Consider the following 19,925-nt stretch of genomic DNA (forward strand, 5'->3'; position numbering starts at 1 on the left):
GTAACTTACAGTCCACTGCTGAGTTTTTCTCTGATGGTGGAGAAATCCATGGTTTTTTTTATAACCTTTCTGTACCCAGGCACCAGCTTGGAGTTCACAGGTAGCAAGAAGGGCCATGCATCTTCATGCGTTTCCAGCTCAGATAACATTATGCTGAAAATAAATAACATTCTTAAGAAGAGTAAACTGCTAAAATAATCTTTGAGTTTTGTGCTTGAATAGTCTTTCACTTATCCAGAAATGGTAGAAAAAGAACCATATTCACTCGCTACCCTCTTCTGGAAAAGGCAGATAAATTGGAAACAGAAGGTACCAATAATACTGAATTATTGAACTAAATTGCATTCAGAAAGGTTTATTGTGCTGGAAAAATACTATTGATATAATGATGGATACAGGTAGAAGTTACCCACGTGCCATGAGCAATGCAAAACTGAGAAGCTAAGAATGCACAGAACCAAACAGATTTCAATATTCTTGGGAGATTTAAAGGCAGGAAAGCAGAGCCTCTTTTGTGACAAATGCAGTGAAAATGGCAATGGGGATGACAGTGATGGCTCATCGATGAACCTAAACTTAATTAGTCAACGATTCCCAAGAGGGAAAATCACAAACCAAAATGTAAAAACTTACATAAACCAAATTTTATATTAATAGTAAATTGATTTATTAACTACATGGGAATATAAGGAAACTTTTATTACGCTGGAGGGTGGTAGGGAGTCTGAAAGTGTGGCAGAAGCAGAATCCTTCACACATTTTAAAAGTACTTTGATTTGTAGTAGAAAGTGGGATCAGGTTATGTAGCTCCTATTTGATTGTCATGGAAATGATGGGCTGAATGGCCTCCCTATGCCATAATTTTTCTTTTATGCCTCTACTAAAAACTTACAGTAAACCATCCTATCCCCGGTTTAGAGACAGAAGAAATTGTAGATGCTAGAATCTTGCCTAGTGCTGGAGTAACCCAGGGTTTCGACCTGAAATATTGCCTATCCATGTCCTCCAGAGATGCTGACTGACGCCAGCACAGTGTAATGCCCCCAATGGTCCCCCTCCTGTGATCATACCATCATACCCTGTCTTTATGATCAAGCTATCCCCCCCAATTTCCTCCATCAACAACCTACAAACATGCACACAGGTCTGTTCTCATCCCATCCATCTTACGCAGCCAATCTATTGACCGGCATATTCAGGAGATTCATTCATTCAGGTTTGCCAAGAGCAATACAGAATCCAACTCTCCCTGCTGCCCATGCTCCTCTCCACCAGTTCCTTCACATCTCCAACCAATTATTCAGTCTTGATTCGCTGAGCTTTTGCCCAATAGAGTGATCAATTGATTTGTGAAAAACTGATGGTAGACAAAATTGCTGGAGAAACTCAGCGGGTGAGGCAGCATCTGTGGAGCGAAGGAATAGGCAACATTTCGGGTCGAGACCCTTCTTCAGACTGATGTGGGGGGGGCGGGAAAAAGAAAGGAAGAGGCGAAGACAGTAGGCTGTGGGAGAGCTGGGGAGGGGAAGGAGGGAGAAAGCAAGGACTACCTGAAATTGGAGGTCAATGTTCATACTGCTGGGGTGTAAACTACCCAAGCGAAATATGAGGTGCTCCTCCAATTTGCAGTAGGACGCCCAGGACAGAAAGGTCGGATTCGGAATGGGAGGGGGAGCTGAAGTGCTGAGCCACCGGGAGATCAGGTTGGTTATTGCGAACTGAGTGGAGATGTTGGGCGAAACGATAGGCAAGCCTGCGCTTGGTCTCACCGATGTAGAGCAGTTGACAACTGGAACAGCAGTTGACAACTGGAATAACAGAACCTCTGCCTCACCTGGAAAGACTGCTTAGGTCCTTGGAGGGGGGAAATAAAGTGACAAGTGTATAATTTCCTGCGGTTGCAAGGGAACGTACCAGGAGGGGGTGGTTTGGATGGGAAGGGACGGATTGGCCAGGGAGTTACGGAGGGAACGGTCTCTGCGGAAAGCCGAAAGGGGAAGAGGTGGCCAGTGGTGGGATCCCGTTGGAGGTGGCGAAAATGTTGGAGGATTATCTGTTGTATGTGACGGCTGGTAGGGTGGAAGGTGAGGACAAGGGGGACTCTGTCCTTGTTACGAGTGGGGGGATGGGGAGTGAGAGCGGAGCTACGGGATATAGAAGAGACCCTGGTGAGAGCCTCATCAATAGTCGAAGAGTTCCCTAAAGAATGGCGACATCTCCGATGCCCTGGTTTGGAACACCTCATCCTGGGTGCAGATTCGGCGTAGAAGGAGGAATTGGGAGGAGAGGATAGAGTCCTTACAGGAGGCATGGTGGGAAGAAGAGTAGTCCAGATATAGCCATGGAGTCAGTGGGTTTGTAGTAGATGTTGGTCAGTAGTCTGTTACCTGCGATGGAGATAGCGAGGTCTAGAAACGGTAGGGAGATGTCGGAAATGGTCCAGGTGAATTTGAGTGCCGGATGGAAGTTAGTGGTGAAATGGATGAAGTCAGTGAGTTCTGCATGGGTGCAGGAGGTAGCACCAATGCAGTCGTCAATGTAGAGTTCGGGGATAGGGCCACGGTACGCCTCGAACAAGGATTGTTCGACTTACCCTACAAAGAGGCAGGCATAGCTGGGGCTCATGCGCGTGCCCATAGCAACGCCTTGGATTTGGAGGAAATGTGAAGAGTCAAAGGAAAAGTTGTTGAGGGTAAGGACCAGCTCTGCTAGGCGTAGGAGAGTATAAGTAGATAATACTGAATTAGTAGAAACATTGATAATCACTCAATCAAACAGAACAAAATGACCTTTGACCAATGGTTCATAATGCATCAAGCAAATATCAGTGCTTCAAAAGCTTCTGAAGGGTCCCAACACAAAACGACATCTGTCTATTCCCTCCGTAGATGCTGCCTGACAAACCAAGTTTCCTCAGCACATTGTGGGGGTGGAAGATTGCAACCTTCACGTGGTCCGCCCTGTTTGGACTAATGCAATCAACTCGACGTGCACAAACGGAAGGTCAAATAGAACAACTTGTCCAACGACCTTAGGCTGTGCACACCCCACGAAAGAAGAAGCACATTGTGTTTTGCTCAAGATTCCAGTATCTGCAATTTTGTGTGTCTCTGGATCCCAACTCTGCTTTTTACCTCATAGCTCAATAATGATTCTTATTTAAATATGTATCCCATTCCACATTGAAAGTTCTTTTACTACCTTTACAACAGTACATTGCTAATTTAAAAAATAAATCTGTGTAAAGAAAATTCCCACCTCCCATCCAGTTCTTCTACCTATTTGACATGCTCCTTAGTTAGAAAGATAGAGTTCATTATTCATACCAAGCACGATCGTAGATTTGAATGCCCATCTCATACCTGCACAAGGACAAATCCTTGTTATTATCTTTTATGATTTTCCACTTCTTGCTGGGTGACGGGCCCTCCAGCCTGGGCGAGTTCACAGGTGGACTATCCTCCAGTTTCCGTTTTTTGGATTCTTTGCTTCCCTTCTTTGGGGTACTACTTGTACTAGCCGTCTCCTCTTCATCACTAATGCCAGCTCCGGATAACCTCCTGGCCTTCTTCTGTTCATAATTCTTTCTTGGACGATATAGAAATTTTTTACTCCGTGGAGACAGGCCACTTGCCTACCAAAAGGAGATATTGGACGAAAGAGAAGGAAAAAAAGCCAAGATGTTATTTAGTTAAAATGCACTATGGTTTTCTAGGCTGAAGTTAGAGAGAGATACAGCATAGAAACAGGTGCTTCGGCCCACCGAGTCAACGCCAACCGTCAATCACCTATCACACTAGCTCTATGTTATCCCAGTGTCTCATCCACTCCTTACACAGTAGGGTCAATTTACAGAGGGACATCGTAAAAGATAAACCTGCACGTCTTTGGACTGTGGGAGGAAACCGGAGTACTAGGAAAAAACACAGAGAGAGCATGCAAACTCCACACAGACAGCACTCAAGGTTAGGATCGACCCCGGGACTCTGACACTGTGAGGCAGCAACTCTACCAGCTGGCCACTGTGCCACCAAGTTTATTTATTGTCAAATTGAATACAATAAATATCATAGGAAACACTATTAACGAGACAATGTCTGCTGCCAACATGTATTAGAAGTTTCAATCATGTACATTCAAAATAAAGTGCCTCGTCCAATAAACCAGACAAGGAATTCATCAATTAACAAGGTAATTCCCGGCTAAGCTGCGGTCATCAGCGGGGATGCACACGGGGTGCTGCGGTGGCTCGGCGGGTCAGGCAACATCTCTCGAGAAGCGTCTCGACCCGAAACGTCACCCATTTCTTTTCTTTGGGGATGCTGCCTGTCCAGTTGAGTTGCTGCAGCGCTTTGTGTGTATCCCCGTTGATGGCTGGTGCTTGGCTTTCGTCAGCACCAGGGGGGTTGGCCGGCGGCCACTGGGTGGGGCGGGGGGTGTGCGACTGACGTTCCCGGCTCGTCAGGGAGTGGGTTCCTCGGGAGTTGGAGCGGGGTTGGGCTGCACCGTCGGTCCGGGGTCGCCCCAGACGTCTCCGGCCGGGATGGGACACTCGGGGGGGGGGGGGGGGGGGGGGGGGAAGAGGCAGTCCAGTGGCGGTTCAGCAGCGCTTGCGGCGCCGGGGACCCGAGTTTGATCCTGGCTGCGGATGAGGTGCGGGTCTGTGCGCGCAGCAGCCGAGAATGTCTCTCCCGTCTCCCTCTCGCAGTTACACCACGCTCTCCCGCTACTTGGCACCCCAGTTCCTCAGATTAAATATATTTTTACACATAAATTATGAATAAAGATAAGAATTTATACATAGTTTGTTCAGCCAAAGCTTCGTTTGCTTTTTCTTTATGGCTGAATGACCTTTGACAAATCCCATGATTCCTTGCATTTTCGGAATACCAAACTCGCTTATTGTTGGTATCACGGATATTGAATATAATATACAAACATCTATGCTGGATTGTGTAGATTTAGACATTACAATTACATTACCTTAGCAATGCAGGCAGGACAAAACCAGTCACCATCTGGAATAGTAGTAATTTTGGGTCTGTGACAGTAAGTGTGACATCCTTTGTCACAACCATCACAGAGCAGTAGCAATTCTTCATTATCCCCCTTTCGACATATCTGGCAGAACTGTTAGAAATGACAACAAAAAGCTTAGATCAAATTAGCCAGATGGTCCAATTCACCTTTTGTCAATCTTTTTAATGGCAGATGCGGCCAAAACCCCCATGGCTAACATGTCTTTTACCTTCATGCCGAACTCCTCAGGATGTATGGGAGATCATGAGATATTTTATCAAGTGCATTGATGACCATGGCCTTATAGACACACTCCCCAAATGTAACCGAGGACTTGTAAGCAATGCTTTTCTAAACAGCAACACTGATGAGACCAACTGTTATACTTCTGATTTCATCATAAAGATACATTTCTTGCTAGCTATGTAAATATGCTCATATGTAGAATAGGTTGAGAAAAGTTTATATGGTACTTGATTAATGTTTTTTCTGTGCAAATCGAGGTTAGACACAATTGATCAAACTATAATCACTTTATCCTTCAATACAATTGTTCTGCAAATAATAGTTCAAAAAGATGCTAATATATAGTGCAGCACGCCATACTGAAAAAGCAATATTTCTCTGTGGGGTCAATGAGACCAACAAATGAAACTTTTTGCATTTGTTCCATATTCAGTATTCTTATTTTTAATTATGTTTGTAGGAGTTTGGTTGTTCAATCATAAAATATGAAAAGATTAAATAGCGGCACATTTGGATAGCAGTAACAAGATCGGTCCGAGTCAGCATGGATTTACGAAGGGGAAATCATGCTTGACTGATCTTCTGGAATTTTTTGAGGATGTAACTAGGAAAATGGACAAGGGAGAGCCAGTGGATGTAGTGTACCTGGACTTTCAGAAAGCATTTGATAAGGTCCCACATAGATTAGTGGGCAAAATATGGTATTGGGGATAGGGTGCTGGCATGGATAGAAAATTGGTTGGCAGGAAACAAAGAGTAGGGATTGACGGGTCCCTTTCAGAATGGCAGGCAGTGACTAGTGGGGTACTGCAAGGCTCGGTGCTGTGACCGCAGCTATTTACAATATACATCAATGATTTAGATGAAGGGATTCAAAGTAACATTAGCAAATTTGCAGATGACACAAAGCTGGGTGGCAGTTTGAACTGTGAGGAGGATGCCATGAGAATGCAGGGTGACTTGGACAGGTTTGGGGAGTGGGCAGATGTGTGCCAGATGCAGTTTAATGTGGATAAATGTGAGGTTATTTACTTTGGTAGCAAAAACAGGAAGGCAGATTATAATCTAAATGGTGTCAAGTTGGGAAAAAGGGAAATACAACAGGATCAGGGGGGTCCTTGTTCATCAGTCAATGAAAGTAAACATGCAGGTACAGCAGGCAGTGAAGAAAGCAAATGGCATGTTGGCCTTCATAACAAAAGTTGAGTATAGGAGCAAAGCGGTCCTTCTGCAGTTGTATAGGGCCCAAGTGAGACCACACCTGGAATATTGTGTGCCGTTTTGGTCCCGTAATTTGTGGAAGGACATTATTGCTATTGAGGGAGTGCAGCATAGGTTTACAAGGTTAATTCCTGGGATGGCGGGCCTGTCATATGCTGAGAGAATGGAGCAGCTGGGCTTGTATACTCTGGAGTTTAGAAGGATTAGAGGGGATCTTATTGAAACATAAGATTATTAAGGGTTTGGACAAGCTGGAGGCAGGAGATATGTCCCGATGTTGGGGGAGTCCCGAATCAGGGGCCACTGTTTAAGAATAAGGGGTAAGCCATTTAGAATGGAGGAAACACTTTTTCACACAGAGAGTTGTGGGTCTGTGGAATTCTCTGCCTCAGAGGGTGGTGGAGGCCAGTTCTCTTGATACTTTCAAGAGAGAGCTAGATAGGGCTCTTAAAGATAGCGGAGTCAGGGGATATGGGGAGAAGGGAGGATCGGGGTACTGATTGGGGATGATCAGCCATGATCACATTGAATGGCAGTGCTGGCTCGTAGGGCTGAATTGCCTACTCCTGCACCTATTGTCTATTGAGTTGTTGGAGTCTGGCACTCAGCTTATTGACCCGAGTTATATAATGAGAAGAAAATGGATACAAAGATGTGATAATACAAATGTGTTTAAAATATTGTTCTTTTCTATACTTCTATTGTGCACAGTCTATTAGATTAAACATCGTAAAATTTTGTTGATTTAAATGAAAAAACGGAGACACATTCCAGTTTACGGCGAGTTCATGATTTAATTTTTGTAAATCAGTGGCAGCACAATAATGCAGCGGTGGAGTTGCTGCCTTACAGTGTCAGAGACCCTGGTTCAATCCCAACTATGGGTGCTGTTTTAGAGTTTGTATGTTCTCCCTGTGACTGCGTGAGTTTTCTCCGGGTGCTCTGGTTTCCTCCCACAGTCCAAATGTACAGGTTTGTAGGGTAATTGATAATTGTAGGGCTTTGATAATTGTAAATTGTCCCTAATGTGTAGGATAGTGTTAGTGTACAGGGTGATCGCTGGTCGGCATGAACTTCATGGGCCGAAGGGCGTGTTTCCGGACTGTATCTCTTAAAGTCTATAAAAGTCTAAAATCCAATAATCTCTAATCCAACTAAATAAACAATAAAGAAAGTACTGAAAACATTCAGCGGGTCAGGCAATATTTGTGAATGGAGAAACAGAATTGATGTTTCAGGTAAAGGCCCTACATCAAAACTGGAAAGTGGGAAGACAAGTTAGGTTTACTTCACAGGTAGTGTGGGGTTGGAATGGATAAGAAAAAGGGAACATTTCTGAAGGGTCATCCAGGATTGCCCAAGGTGCCCAATTGATGGACTGTAGGACTGATAAACAAAAAATAAAAATAAAACATGATAAGCACATGGATATGCAGGGAATGGAGGGATGTGAATCATGTTGAGATTAGTTTTACTTGGCCTCATCTTCGGCTTGGACACTGTGGGCCAAATGGTGTGAGCCTGTGCTGTACTGTTCTATGTCAAAGTTGTGAAATGCGGGTCAAAACTATTCCTGGAACATGAAGGCAAGAGGTTGATGCTGGAAATACATAACCAATCAGGCAGCATCAATGCACAGATTACAAAGCTTGTTAATAATAGACATTTCCATATTCACCTCTTTGTTTCTTAGTTCAGCAACAACTTTGACAAAGGGCCTCCAATTTGAAATAGTTACTCGTTTCACTGTTTACAAATGCTGCCTGATCTACTGCGTTATTCCAGTATTTAAATTTTTTTATTTCAAATACCCAGCATATGCAGTTTTTTAAATTTTCAATAAAGCGATATGCTGCATGAGAGTAGACATTAGTTTGGAGTTTATTATCAGAGACTGATTAAAAAGGAGTCATATTGACCACATCAAATTTAATTGCAACATGATATCCATTCGATCTTACAAAATACTTTCACCTTCATGCCAACGTTGCACTCTGTACAATGCAGGCTACGCTTAACATACAAGATGTGTGATGGTGGCATTTGCTAGTGGTGAAGAGCTGACTTTGTGTCAGTAATGGATATATCAAGATAGATAACAAGTCAACATTTTGGGGCTTGAGTTAATGAAGCTAGCTCCAGAATAGAAATATATTCTACTTTGTTGTACAGCTACCTAAATCTACTTTGTTCTGCAGAAACGAATAAGATTTTTGTTTCATGACTGACAGGTAAATATTGTTACCTCTGTAATCCCAATCTTTAGGGACTTTTATCCTCAATAAAAACAAGTTTAAATGCTTTCAACTGTGTAGAAGGCTTGCTATCAGCAAAATTAAAAACTACGCCTCAGCAAATTTCTGCCGTGGAGAATTATTTCTTAAAATAAATTCATTTGAGACAGGTTTTAGGTTTAGAGCTATTTGAATTGCAATTGCATTCCTGAAAGAACATCATAACGTTGTCTATGGGGGTAAGATAGCTAATTAGGGAAAAACTATATTGGAAAGCAAAAAAGAGATGCTAGAATTAAGAAGTAAAATCAGAATACTTAGCAGGTCAGAGATAGGTTTACTTTACAAGCCAATGACAGGCCATTGACAGGCCACTAACCCATAATGTTAGTAGCTTTATTGGACGGAATGAGAGCAAATAAAGCAACAAATTCTACAAAACCTGCATTACCTCTTTTCCAATCTAACTAATTATCTTTATTTTACCATTTTCAGCTTTATATGAATGCTGTTCAATTATCAAAAAAAAAATAACTAGCTCACAGTTAGGATGAAGTGATGGCTTGGAACCAGGGAAGGATGTTCAAATTGTGTTGTAGTTTGAAATTTTGTGCTCATTGCCTCATGCGGGGATGATAATATAATCAGAAAATATCCATAAGTAAACTTGCTCTGCTTGTCTGCTTAAATGCTAAATGTTATGTCTTTAAACAATACACTCCAGTTTCAGATGGATTTTCCTCAAATTACTTTTTGTTCATTGCTGAGGTGTTCCTCCAATCTCTTATATTATCCTATGTTTTAAATGGAAAGTTGCATCACCTGCTATATGGTTTTCATTTAATAAGTGAGGCAATATAGGAGAATGGGGGACCACTTCAGCTGGTAACAGAATGTAATTTGACAAAAATGCAACAGAAACTGGTGAAGCATTTCAATACACTTGGATTTGATCAAATGGAAACCATATGCTAGGTGGTGCAACATTCCATTTAATAGGTATGGTAGGGCAAGTTTACATTTATGTTTTGGCCACACAAGGTAGACTTTCCCAAAAGGGATCCAATGACATTAAAGTTCAGATATCTGGGGGAGAGAGAACTCCAGTGGTTCAGTGTGGATAAAGGTGAGGCACCGATCTAATGCCATGAGAAACTACTAAATGGAAATGCTAGTCTGGCATCAGCTCCACGTGAACAGAATACTGCAGTGTTGGTGAGATAATTCTCAGCAGTTTTAACATCTTACTAAGTATAAAAAACAATACTAATTAATTCATAACAACAAAAAAATAATTATTCATATGTGTCCTAAAACTAGAGGACATGGAGGGGAAAGATGGGTACGTTTAAGTTTATATTTTGGCCACACAAGGAACCAGAGAGATAGCTTTTCACACAGAGGGTGATGGGTACATGGAACACACTGCTAGATGAATCCATAGAGATGGTACTACTACAAGTTATAGGTTTAGATTTAAATGTAGGTTTCTTATTGTCACATGTACAGAGATATACAGTGAAAACCTTTGTTTTTCATACTATCCAAATAGATTGGATGTATGATACATAGATCCAATCAGTTCAAACACAAGTACAATAGATAGAGCAAAGGGAAAGATATAGAGTGCAGAATACAGTTCTCAGCTTTGTAGCACAGCAGTTTCTTAGACAAAGTCCAATGTCCTCAAGGGGATAGAGGTAAATCAAACAGTATTCTAGTTTATGGAAGGACCTTTCAAAAGCCTGATAACAAAGAAGCTGTTCCCGAGTGCGGTGGTGCATGTTTTCAAGCTTCTATACATTCTGCCGGACTGAATGTTTAAAATACATTTGGACAGGTACACAAATAGAAAAGGTTGAGACTAGCTTGGACGGGGCATCTTAATTGCCGCAAATGAGTTGGGGCAAAAGGCCTGTTTCTGTGCTGTGTGATTCTATGGTACTTCCCTTTATGTTTATTTGTAATATCAGACATGGGAGTTCTTGAAATTATTGAATGGGTAAGGTTGCTTAGCATTTTGTAAGGAGCAGAGGCTAATGGCTCAGTTTCATTAACAGAAGCAGAGGTGAAGAGTGGCCCCAGCCATTCACACTTTTTTTTTCTAAAACGCATCATCCAAATGTTCAACAGAAGTATTTTGCTGATTTTGACAGTTGTACATAATGGGAGAAATGGAGAGAATATGATTTCCTGAAATAAATGGGCATGCTAATGAAAAAACAGTACTCACGACTTTCATGATTGATTTCTCCCATGCTATTGTCTTCTCTAATTGTTGAAGGCACATCGCTACTTGTGCAGCATTATGAGCTTGAGACAAAGCTTTCCGCCACATTTTTAATCCAGGGGCAATATCTTCATCACTTCTGTTGAAAGTACAATGGAAAAACGAGGTTAAGAAATTGGTGCAGTTGGGATTGCATTGTCAAGTACAAAAAATGTCACATCAAGCCAAATAGTGTTTAAACAGCAGTGTGCACAGCCAGTAAAGAGTTGATATAATTTTTAGGCATTTGAACTTCCCTATAGCATTGTGGCAACATGCCTTAAAGCTAATATATGATCAAATGACGTAGGACATTCCTGTAGACAAAACCATCCACAGTAAAAGAGGTCGCTACAAAGCACCATGCAGATAAGGATGATCCACATGGATCACACACACACAAGAAACAAGGGGAAACAGGCAAGAAAAAAGGCTCCAATTAGCAGAAAAGCACAATAATTTTCCAAGTTAATCTCGATAACCTACCCATCACCATCACCTGTATTGGATGGTGCAGGAGCAGGAACTGTAACTGTGCCCACATTATCCAGTTTGATCTGAATGGTGGTACTTAAGGGGCTCTTCAGATACCTTCTCTCTATGTTCTTCTCCAAATCAGCCAGCCTCGTTACAGCTATATCTAGAGGGTTGCCATCTCGCCGTTCTATACTGCTGCCATTCTCCTCGTCTTCGTCTCCAGCATGTTGGCCAACAGTCTGTTCCATATCAAAGGGTTTGTGTTCATAGTAGACCAGATCATCTCTGTCAGAAGCAGGCTCCGGACATATCCAGCCCTGTATAAAAAGACAAAAGAAAATCATTTTTTATTTTGAAATTTGTCAGAAATGTGTAATTTTACAGGGAAGTTTACATCACTGAAAAATGGAACAAAACACGATGGATTTATATATTTTGGGTTTATACATTTGTGGTGAAAGAAAGGAGGATCATCAATCCTTTCTTTCCTCGTCTCCTGGCAGAAATCATTAGATAGACACTTCTCATTTTAAGCTGATACCTGTTTTGAACGATGGGGCAATCCGTTTTATAATTAAGCAAATACTTCAGGTAACTTAAATCCATCACCAGTAACCTTCCCCAACAATTTACAGAGCCGAGACATTTCTGACAGCTCCTCGCAAATAAAAATCACCACAGGTAGACAGGGAGGTGAAGAAATAATTTGGCACCTTTGCCTTCATTGGTCAGCACACTGAATACAGGAGTTGGATGTCATGGTACAAGACCTTGGCAAGGCTGCATTTGGAGTACTGTAGAGTTCTGATCGCTCTACCCTTGGAAGGATGTCAATAAACTGGAAAAGGTGCAAACAAAATAGATAGGGAAGAACTGCAGATGCTGGTTTACACCAAAGATAGACACAAAATGCTGCAGTAACTCAGTGGGATAGGAAGCATCTCTGGATAGAAGGAATGGGTGATGTTTCGGGTCGAGACCCTTCTTTAGACTGAGTCAAGGGAGAGGGAGACAGAGATAAGGGTAAGGTAAGAAAACAAGACATCCAAGGGGATGTAGTTCAAGGAAAATGTAGAATAGATCATTGTTAGTTAAGGGGAGGTGACAACGAAGCATACAGAGATAAGATTTAATCAGGGGAACAGCCAGACTGGTGGAGAACTAGCATGGGGAAGGGATGGAGAGAGAGGGAAAGCAAGGGTTACTTGAAGTTAGAGAAGTCAATATTCATACCGCTGGGGTGTAAGCTGCCCAAGTGAAATATGAGGTGCTGTTCCTCCAATTTGCGCTGGACCTCACTCTGATAGTGGAGGAGGACCAGGAGACAGAAAGGTCAATATAGGAGGGGGAGTTAAAATGTTTAGCAAACGGAAGACCAGGTAGGTTTAGGCAGACTGAGCGGAGGTGTTCAGTGAAACGATGGCCAAACCTGTGCTCGGTCTCGCCGATATATAGGAGTCTGCCTGGAACATAGGATACAGTAGATGAGGTTGGCGAAGGTGCAAGTGAACCTCTGCCTCACCTGAACAGACCCAAAACAAGATTTACGAGGGTGTTACGAGCAGTTCAAGATACAGATAGTTCTGAGGAACAGAACCCTGGTGTACCATGTGGACCTCCTGATTACTAAACTTATAATTTGGTATACCATTAAACACAACCAGACTCCTTTCTTTGTCCATTCTCTCTTATGCAACTTATTATTGGATCTATCAACTCTGGTGCCAGTGAGCAAACAATTGAACAATTGACCGGAATGACTGGATGGCAGTACTGTCATATGCTGAGAATGGAGCGGCTGGGCTTGTATACTCTGGAATTTAGAAGGATGAGAGGGAGTCTTATTGAAACATATAAGATTATTAAGGGTTTGGACCAGCTAGAGGCAGGAAACATGTTCCCGATGTTGGGGGAGTCCAGAACCAGGGGCCACAGTTTAAGAATAAGGGGAAAACTATTTAGAACGGAGATGAGGAAACATTTTTTCACACAGAGAGTTGTGAGTCTGTGGAATTCTCTGCCTCAGAGGGCTGTGGAGGCCGGTTCTCTGGATACTTTCACGAGAGAGCTAGATAGGGCTCTTAAAGATAGCGGAGTCAGGGGATATGGGGAGAAGGCAGAAACGGGGTACTGATTGTGGATGATCAGCCATGATCACATTGAATGGCGGTGCTGGCTCGAAGGGCGGAATGGCCTACTCCTGCACCTATTGTCTATTGTTACCTGAATTGAATTTATAAGGATCAGAGGGGATCTTATGGAAACATATAAAATTCTTAAAGGATTGGACAGGCTAGATGCAAGAAAAATGTTCCCGATGTTGGGGGAGTCCAGAACCAGGGATCACAGTTTAAGATTAAGGGGTAGGTCATTTAGGACTGAGATGACAGGAATGAGATACTGATTTAATATGACCAGCCATGATCATATTGAATGGTGGTGCTGGCTCGAAGGGCCGAATGGCCTACCCCTGCACCTATTTTTCTATGTTTCTTTCTATGATTCACGGATTGAGCAATATGTCTGGTTTTATTCCAGCATTTAACACATTAGAATGACTTGCTAAACTACTGCAAAAAACAGATTAGAGTGAATTATATTGGAGTGGGACCAAAGTCATACGTGGTACAAACTCAAAGAGAAATGGTGAATCAATTTTTTGTGTCACACCCTGATTGATGCATAACCACCTGCACCAATTTCATTTTAAGAATTTTGAAACTGTTACATTTTCCAAATGACCACTGCTGGGTTGAAATTTGCGATACAAGGATTATTAGCCCAGCTTTCAGGTTTACTAAACCAGTAACATAAACACTGGCGACACAAGAGGCATTGTTGCACCTGCTTTAATTGTAAAATTCATCCTATTTGTCTTTGATGCTAATTATTATTTCATGCATTTTTAGCAGTATAATGTAGCACCCTTTTGCTTTCATCTTTTCATGCAGGCTTTTATATAGGTTTTCACAAATGCCTAAAATAGCTCAGTACCTTAATTTGCAGACTTGCCGATGCTACTTTCCTCTCCAGCTCTTCAACTTGCTGAAGAATAACTACATCAATTTCAAATGCTTGATCTTCTATTGACCAGTTCTGCACAGCTGCATCAGTAACCTGGTTTTCTTCATCGTCTTTACTTATTTCAAATATTGCAACTAAATGAGAAACAATTTCAATTGTTTAAAATGCTTTTAATGCTTTTAGCTCTCCTATTGTAAATTCAGCATGCTGTAAAATTTATACTCCTATCAATTTAACATTTAATGACAATTAATTTGAGAAAATCGAAATCAATTCCATTAATCATTCAAATGCACCAGAACAGTGTTTTAACAACATACCATCTTTACTTCTGATGCAGGCCTGGCAGATGTAATCCATGTGTTTTTGAAGTTGTTTCTGCAAAGCCTTTTCTCTTATTCCCCTGAGATGAAGTACTTTAAATAGAGTCTTCAGCTCCTCAGGATCAGTAATTCTCCACCAGCCTCGCTGCATTTCTTAAGGAAAAAACGAACAGTTGATCCCATTAAAGACTTCTATTACATACCAACCATCCTTCAACATAAAGATTCAAACAATTCAATGGCCTGAATGGCAACAGATCAAGATAATTCAGTCTGAAGAAGGGTTTCGGCCCGAAACGTCGCCTATTTCCTTCGCTCCATAGATGCTGCTGCACCCGCTGAGTTTCCCCAGCAATTTTGTGTACCTAAGATAATTCAGTTGCCTGGGTGTTTTAACAAAGGATGTAGCTAAAGGCTAAATGTAATTCCACCACAAAGTGCCAATAACAACAATTGATTTTATCTAAAATATTATAATCAAAGGCAGAAAGTACATGAGATGCAACTTCTTAAGAAATCCACTGCTGTCAAAAGTCATTTTAATCTTTCATTACAGATATTTGGAACATGCCCTTTTGGAACATCAAGGTCAGCTTTGTGGATGATTGTGTGATTTACCTTCACTTTTGACAGTGCCAGTTGTAGCAAACTAGCATCACATATCCGGGGAGAAGAGTTCTCAAATACTGATTCCCTGGGCATTAATTTTGAAGGAGGTGGTAACACTAGATAGAGCCTTCCTTCTAGAGGAATCGATCGTATACTTCCTATGCTGCACAGAACTCAGGAGGTTGATTTTGAGGGAGAAGATGTTCAGTCAAAAGTGGTTAATGGGGATAAACTGGAAAGTGCTCAGTTCCTTGGACAGCTTGCCAACAATCTGATGCACAATACTGCAGTTCATGAGGAGACATAAAGGGGCTGTCCCACTTGGGCGACCTAATCCGCGAGTCCAGAAGAGTGTCTTCGACATTCAAGGTGAAGGGCACTCGCCTGGAAAGCCTCGAGCTGGATGGACCGTCCGCGTTGACACCGCGAGCTGGACACACAGACACACACACACACACAGTGGAGGCCAGGGAAAGCGGAATTCACACCAATTATGAAGAAGAAGGTAAAACGGCTGCACAGTAATGGTAAGTCCTTTAGAAAGTGCGGGGGGGGGGGGGGGGGGGGAGAAGGGGAGAGAAGTGGGGGGAGCACAAGGGAATTAGCTGGAATATGGTAGGCAGCGCAGTGTGATGATAAGTACTTGAGATACAAAGGATGGTTTTGGAGAAAATTAGAGACACTGGTTCGATCCTGACCTCTGATGCTCTCTGTGTGGAGTTTCCCTGTGATCACTTGGGTTTCTTCCAGATTCCTCCCACATCCCAAACACATGCGGGTTTGCAGATCAATTGGCCTCTATAAATTGCTCTTATAATTCGTAATAGTGTATAGGAGTGGAAGAGAAAGTGGGATAACATGTGACTGGGTGGATCAATGCTCAGCATGGACTCAGTGGGCTGAAGGGCCTGGTCTCCATGCTGTATGTCTAAACTACGTTGAAATCATATGCATGCAAGTTTCAGAGAATGCATCAGCATCATTTACTTAAAATTATCACATAAAATTCCAAGATACCACAAATGAATCATCTTAAAAAAGCTGGTCTGAAACAGTGGACTTCTCTGGATTTGTATTTCTACCCAAAATGGGAAATTCTGTGCATATCCTTTTGCACTAAACTGACCACAAGATATGCCTGGATAATATCAGTAAGAGCATCTGAATGGTGGTCTTCAAGAAAGAGGTCATTTGGACACAACTCCACCTTGTATTGAAAAATGAACCCAGATCACACTTGAGAGTGGCTAGTGTAGTTTAACTTGGTGACAAGTTATACCTCCATTAGCTAGCAACAGCGCCCTGGACATCCGGTGGCGCTGTTGCTAGCTGCCTCCGCCCACAGTCTGGTTGTCTTTTGTTTTTTTTTGTTATGTTTAAAGTATGTTTTTTTTTGTTTTTTTCAGTATCTTATGTGGGGGAAGAGGGTATGGTAAGGGGGAAACCGTCCTTCAGTCATTTCCTGACGAGGATGCGACTATTATCCGAGTCGCGTCCTCGCCCCCCCCCCCCTCCTCGCAGCCTACTAACTGGATTGGCGCGGCCTTTCCTGCCAGACCAGAACTTCAGCAGTGGCGGTGAGGCGTCGGAAACATTGCGGAGCGGGCGAGTCCTTATCTGGGATCGCCACTTGGCGCTCCGGAGTGCTGGGCCGCTGCTCCAACATCGCGGAGCTGTGGGTGTGGAGCTCCCAATGCGGGCGGCGCTGACTTTAACATCGCGGAGTCCTGGGACCCTTTGCCGGGGGTCGCCAGCGCGAATCTCCGCCCAGCGTGGCCTGTGGACATCGGGAGCCGCAGGCTCCGGTGGAAGGTGGCCGATTCAGAGGTCCAGGCCGCTGAGGATGGTCTCCCGTTCGACGTCGGGGATCCATGGTTCCCGGCGAGAGGGCTGAACATCGGGACGCCCGTGGCGGCGACTACGGGATGCTCGGGAGGCCCCGACCACGGGTGAACATTGGGGAACATCAGTGAGGAGGTTGACTGGACTTTGGTTCCTTCCCTCACAGTGGGGAACTTTGGTGCCGCTGTGGGATGTTTGTGTTGTGGACTACTGTGTTCTGTGTTTTTGTGGGGTTTTTTAAATTATTTGTATTTGTATGACTAAGGGAAAAATAATGTTGTTGTCTCTTAATTGAAGACAATGACAATAAATCAATTCAAATCAAATCAAAATGATCATTTTTGTGATAAATACAAATAAATAATTTGATAGGATATGTTTGTATGACTAAATACATCACGACCTAAAGAAGATGATTACATTGATCGACCTCGCCTCCCCCCCACCTTACCTCAACCTCCCAATCCCCTGATTTGTTTTATTTAATCCAATACAGACAGTTTTCACAACCATAGAAATTCACAACAATTACTCATTTATGTGAATCAATATTTCCAAATCAGGTCTTTGTATTAAGGAAGGTACACAAAAATGCTGGAGAAACTCAGCGGGTGCAGCAGCATCTATGGAGCGAAGGAAATAGGCAACGTTTCGGGCCGAAACCCTTCTTCAGACCTTTGTATTAAGGAGTTCATCCTCCACACAGCATTACTTACACCAATAATGAGACTGACTTAAAACTAATGATATAAATTTTACACTTTGGCACTACCAGAAAACTGAACATGGAACTGTGACATCTGGCTGGGAACAGGGAGCTCTGGCTGGGAATTTGTCGTTGAATTGCAAGGATTTAGACTGTAATTTTAGATTGCTAGGCCGATCACAATATCAAACTTCTGAAAGATGCCAAAACAAGGGAATGCAGATGCTGGTTTCTACCAAAGATAGACACAGAGTGCCGACCTGAAACGTCACCCATCCTTATTCTTCCAGATATGATGTCTGACCTGCTGAGTTACTCTGGCATTTTGTGTCTATTTCTGAAAGATGCCTTCCACTTACCTTCTATGATTGGTCTTGGACTAGGATAATCCACTGATTTTGCTACTTCAACTATGCAAGGTGCACTGTTCAGCAGTTTTTCATTTTGTGGTGCTGGTGATTCATCTGTAGAAATATTGGGTAACAGAAAAGGATTGACATTTCCATCTGTTAATCCAAAGCCTATACCAAGGCCAGGCGAGGAAAAGGCAATACTTGGACTGAGTACTCCAGGTGGCCATCCACAGAATGGAAGTCCTATGAGAGGTATCCCTGGTTTCATCTGCAAAAAAAAAATAATTTTATGTGTATGACTCAAACAAATAATGTAATGGAAAAGTTGACAAGAAATCCAATCTTGAAAATTATTAAAAGCACAGAGCAAAAACACTGACATTTGTATCAAAATTACAAAACAAGAAATCTTCCTTTGCAATTGATGTTCTAAAAGCAGCTTGGACAGTTTTCCGGGAGTGTTCCATTGATAAACACATACCTCTCTGGAAAATTGAAAGGTGTGCAGTACATGGATACTACATTCAAGGTACATGGAGAGGAATTGAAGGGAAAATTAATCTCAGGTAAAATTGGTAAAATTTGAAAGCTAAAAAAAAAAAGAACTATACTACCAGGGCTGCAGAAGCTTTATTAGTTGCTCAAAATGGTTCTAAAACTGAAGAAACAAATTGGACTCTTAAATCTGTACCAGCTCTTTGTAGCAGCCATCCAACTAAACCCACTCTCATAGCCCTGCAATCCATGTTCTTTTGGATATTTATCCAGCTCCCTTCTGAACACTACAAAATGAATCTGCCCCCTTTACTTCACCCGCTGGAGGTGCACTGAAACAAACCTTTTAAAACGTTTTTTTTTCATGTCACTTTTAGTTATTTTGCCACCTTCATTCTATATCCCTTAGTTCTTAACTCATCTGCCAATGGGATCAGTTTCTCTCTCTCTCTTACATGGTAAATGGTAGGGAATTGAAGAATGTAGGTGAACAGAGAGATCTGGGAATAACTGTGCACAGTTCCCTGAAAGTGGAATCTCATGTAGATAGGGTAGTAAAGAAAGCTTTTGGTGTGCTGGCCTTTATAAATCAGAGCATTGAGTATAGAAGTTGGGATGTAATGTTAAAATTGTACAAGGCATTGGTGAGGCCAATTCTGGAGTATGGTGTACAATTTTGGTCGCCTAATTATAGGAAGGATGTCAACAAAATAGAGAGAGTACAGAGGAGATTTACTAGAATGTTGCCTGGGTTTCAGCAACTAAGTTACAGAGAAAGGTTGAACAAGTTAGGGCTTTATTCTTTGGAGCGCAGAAGGTTAAGGGGGGACTTGATAGAGGTTTTTAAAATGATGAGAGGGATAGACAGAGTTGACGTGGAAAAGCTTTTCCCACTGAGAGTAGGGAAGATTCAAACAAGGGGACATGACTTGAGAATTAAGGGACTGAAGTTTAGGGGTAACATGAGGGGGAACTTCTTTACTCAGAGAATGGTAGCTGTGTGGAATGAGCTTCCAGTGAAGGTGGTGGAGGCAGGTTCGTTTTTATCATTTAAAAATAAATTGGATAGTTATATGGATGGGAAAGGAATGGAGGGTTATGGTCTGA

At 42.3% G+C, this 19,925-nt stretch overlaps 1 protein-coding gene across 13 annotated transcripts in view; it reads right to left on the minus strand.

Annotated features, from left to right (window-relative positions):
• Positions 1-19,925, minus strand: part of baz2b (bromodomain adjacent to zinc finger domain 2B) — a 233,331-nt gene that overhangs the window by 1,561 nt on the left and 211,845 nt on the right. For 10 of the 13 annotated variants that reach the window (XM_033024116.1, XM_033024114.1, XM_033024118.1 and 7 more), the window contains 8 exons: positions 18,330-18,591; positions 14,811-14,966; positions 14,461-14,624; positions 11,476-11,783; positions 10,954-11,089; positions 4,984-5,130; positions 3,363-3,634; positions 10-153 (listed from right to left, as the gene is read on the minus strand). In XM_033024116.1, the coding sequence (XP_032880007.1) occupies positions 10-153; positions 3,363-3,634; positions 4,984-5,130; positions 10,954-11,089; positions 11,476-11,783; positions 14,461-14,624; positions 14,811-14,966; positions 18,330-18,591 (1,589 nt within the window). Of the gene's footprint in view, positions 1-9; positions 154-3,362; positions 3,635-4,983; positions 5,131-10,953; positions 11,090-11,475; positions 11,784-14,460; positions 14,625-14,810; positions 14,967-18,329; positions 18,592-19,925 lie in introns of those variants that run through there. The other 3 variants (XM_033024122.1, XM_033024123.1, XR_004412578.1) reach the window with 2 other exon arrangements.

Source organism: Amblyraja radiata, chromosome 7 (assembly GCF_010909765.2).
Source record: "Amblyraja radiata isolate CabotCenter1 chromosome 7, sAmbRad1.1.pri, whole genome shotgun sequence".
Lineage (NCBI taxonomy): Eukaryota > Metazoa > Chordata > Chondrichthyes > Rajiformes > Rajidae > Amblyraja > Amblyraja radiata.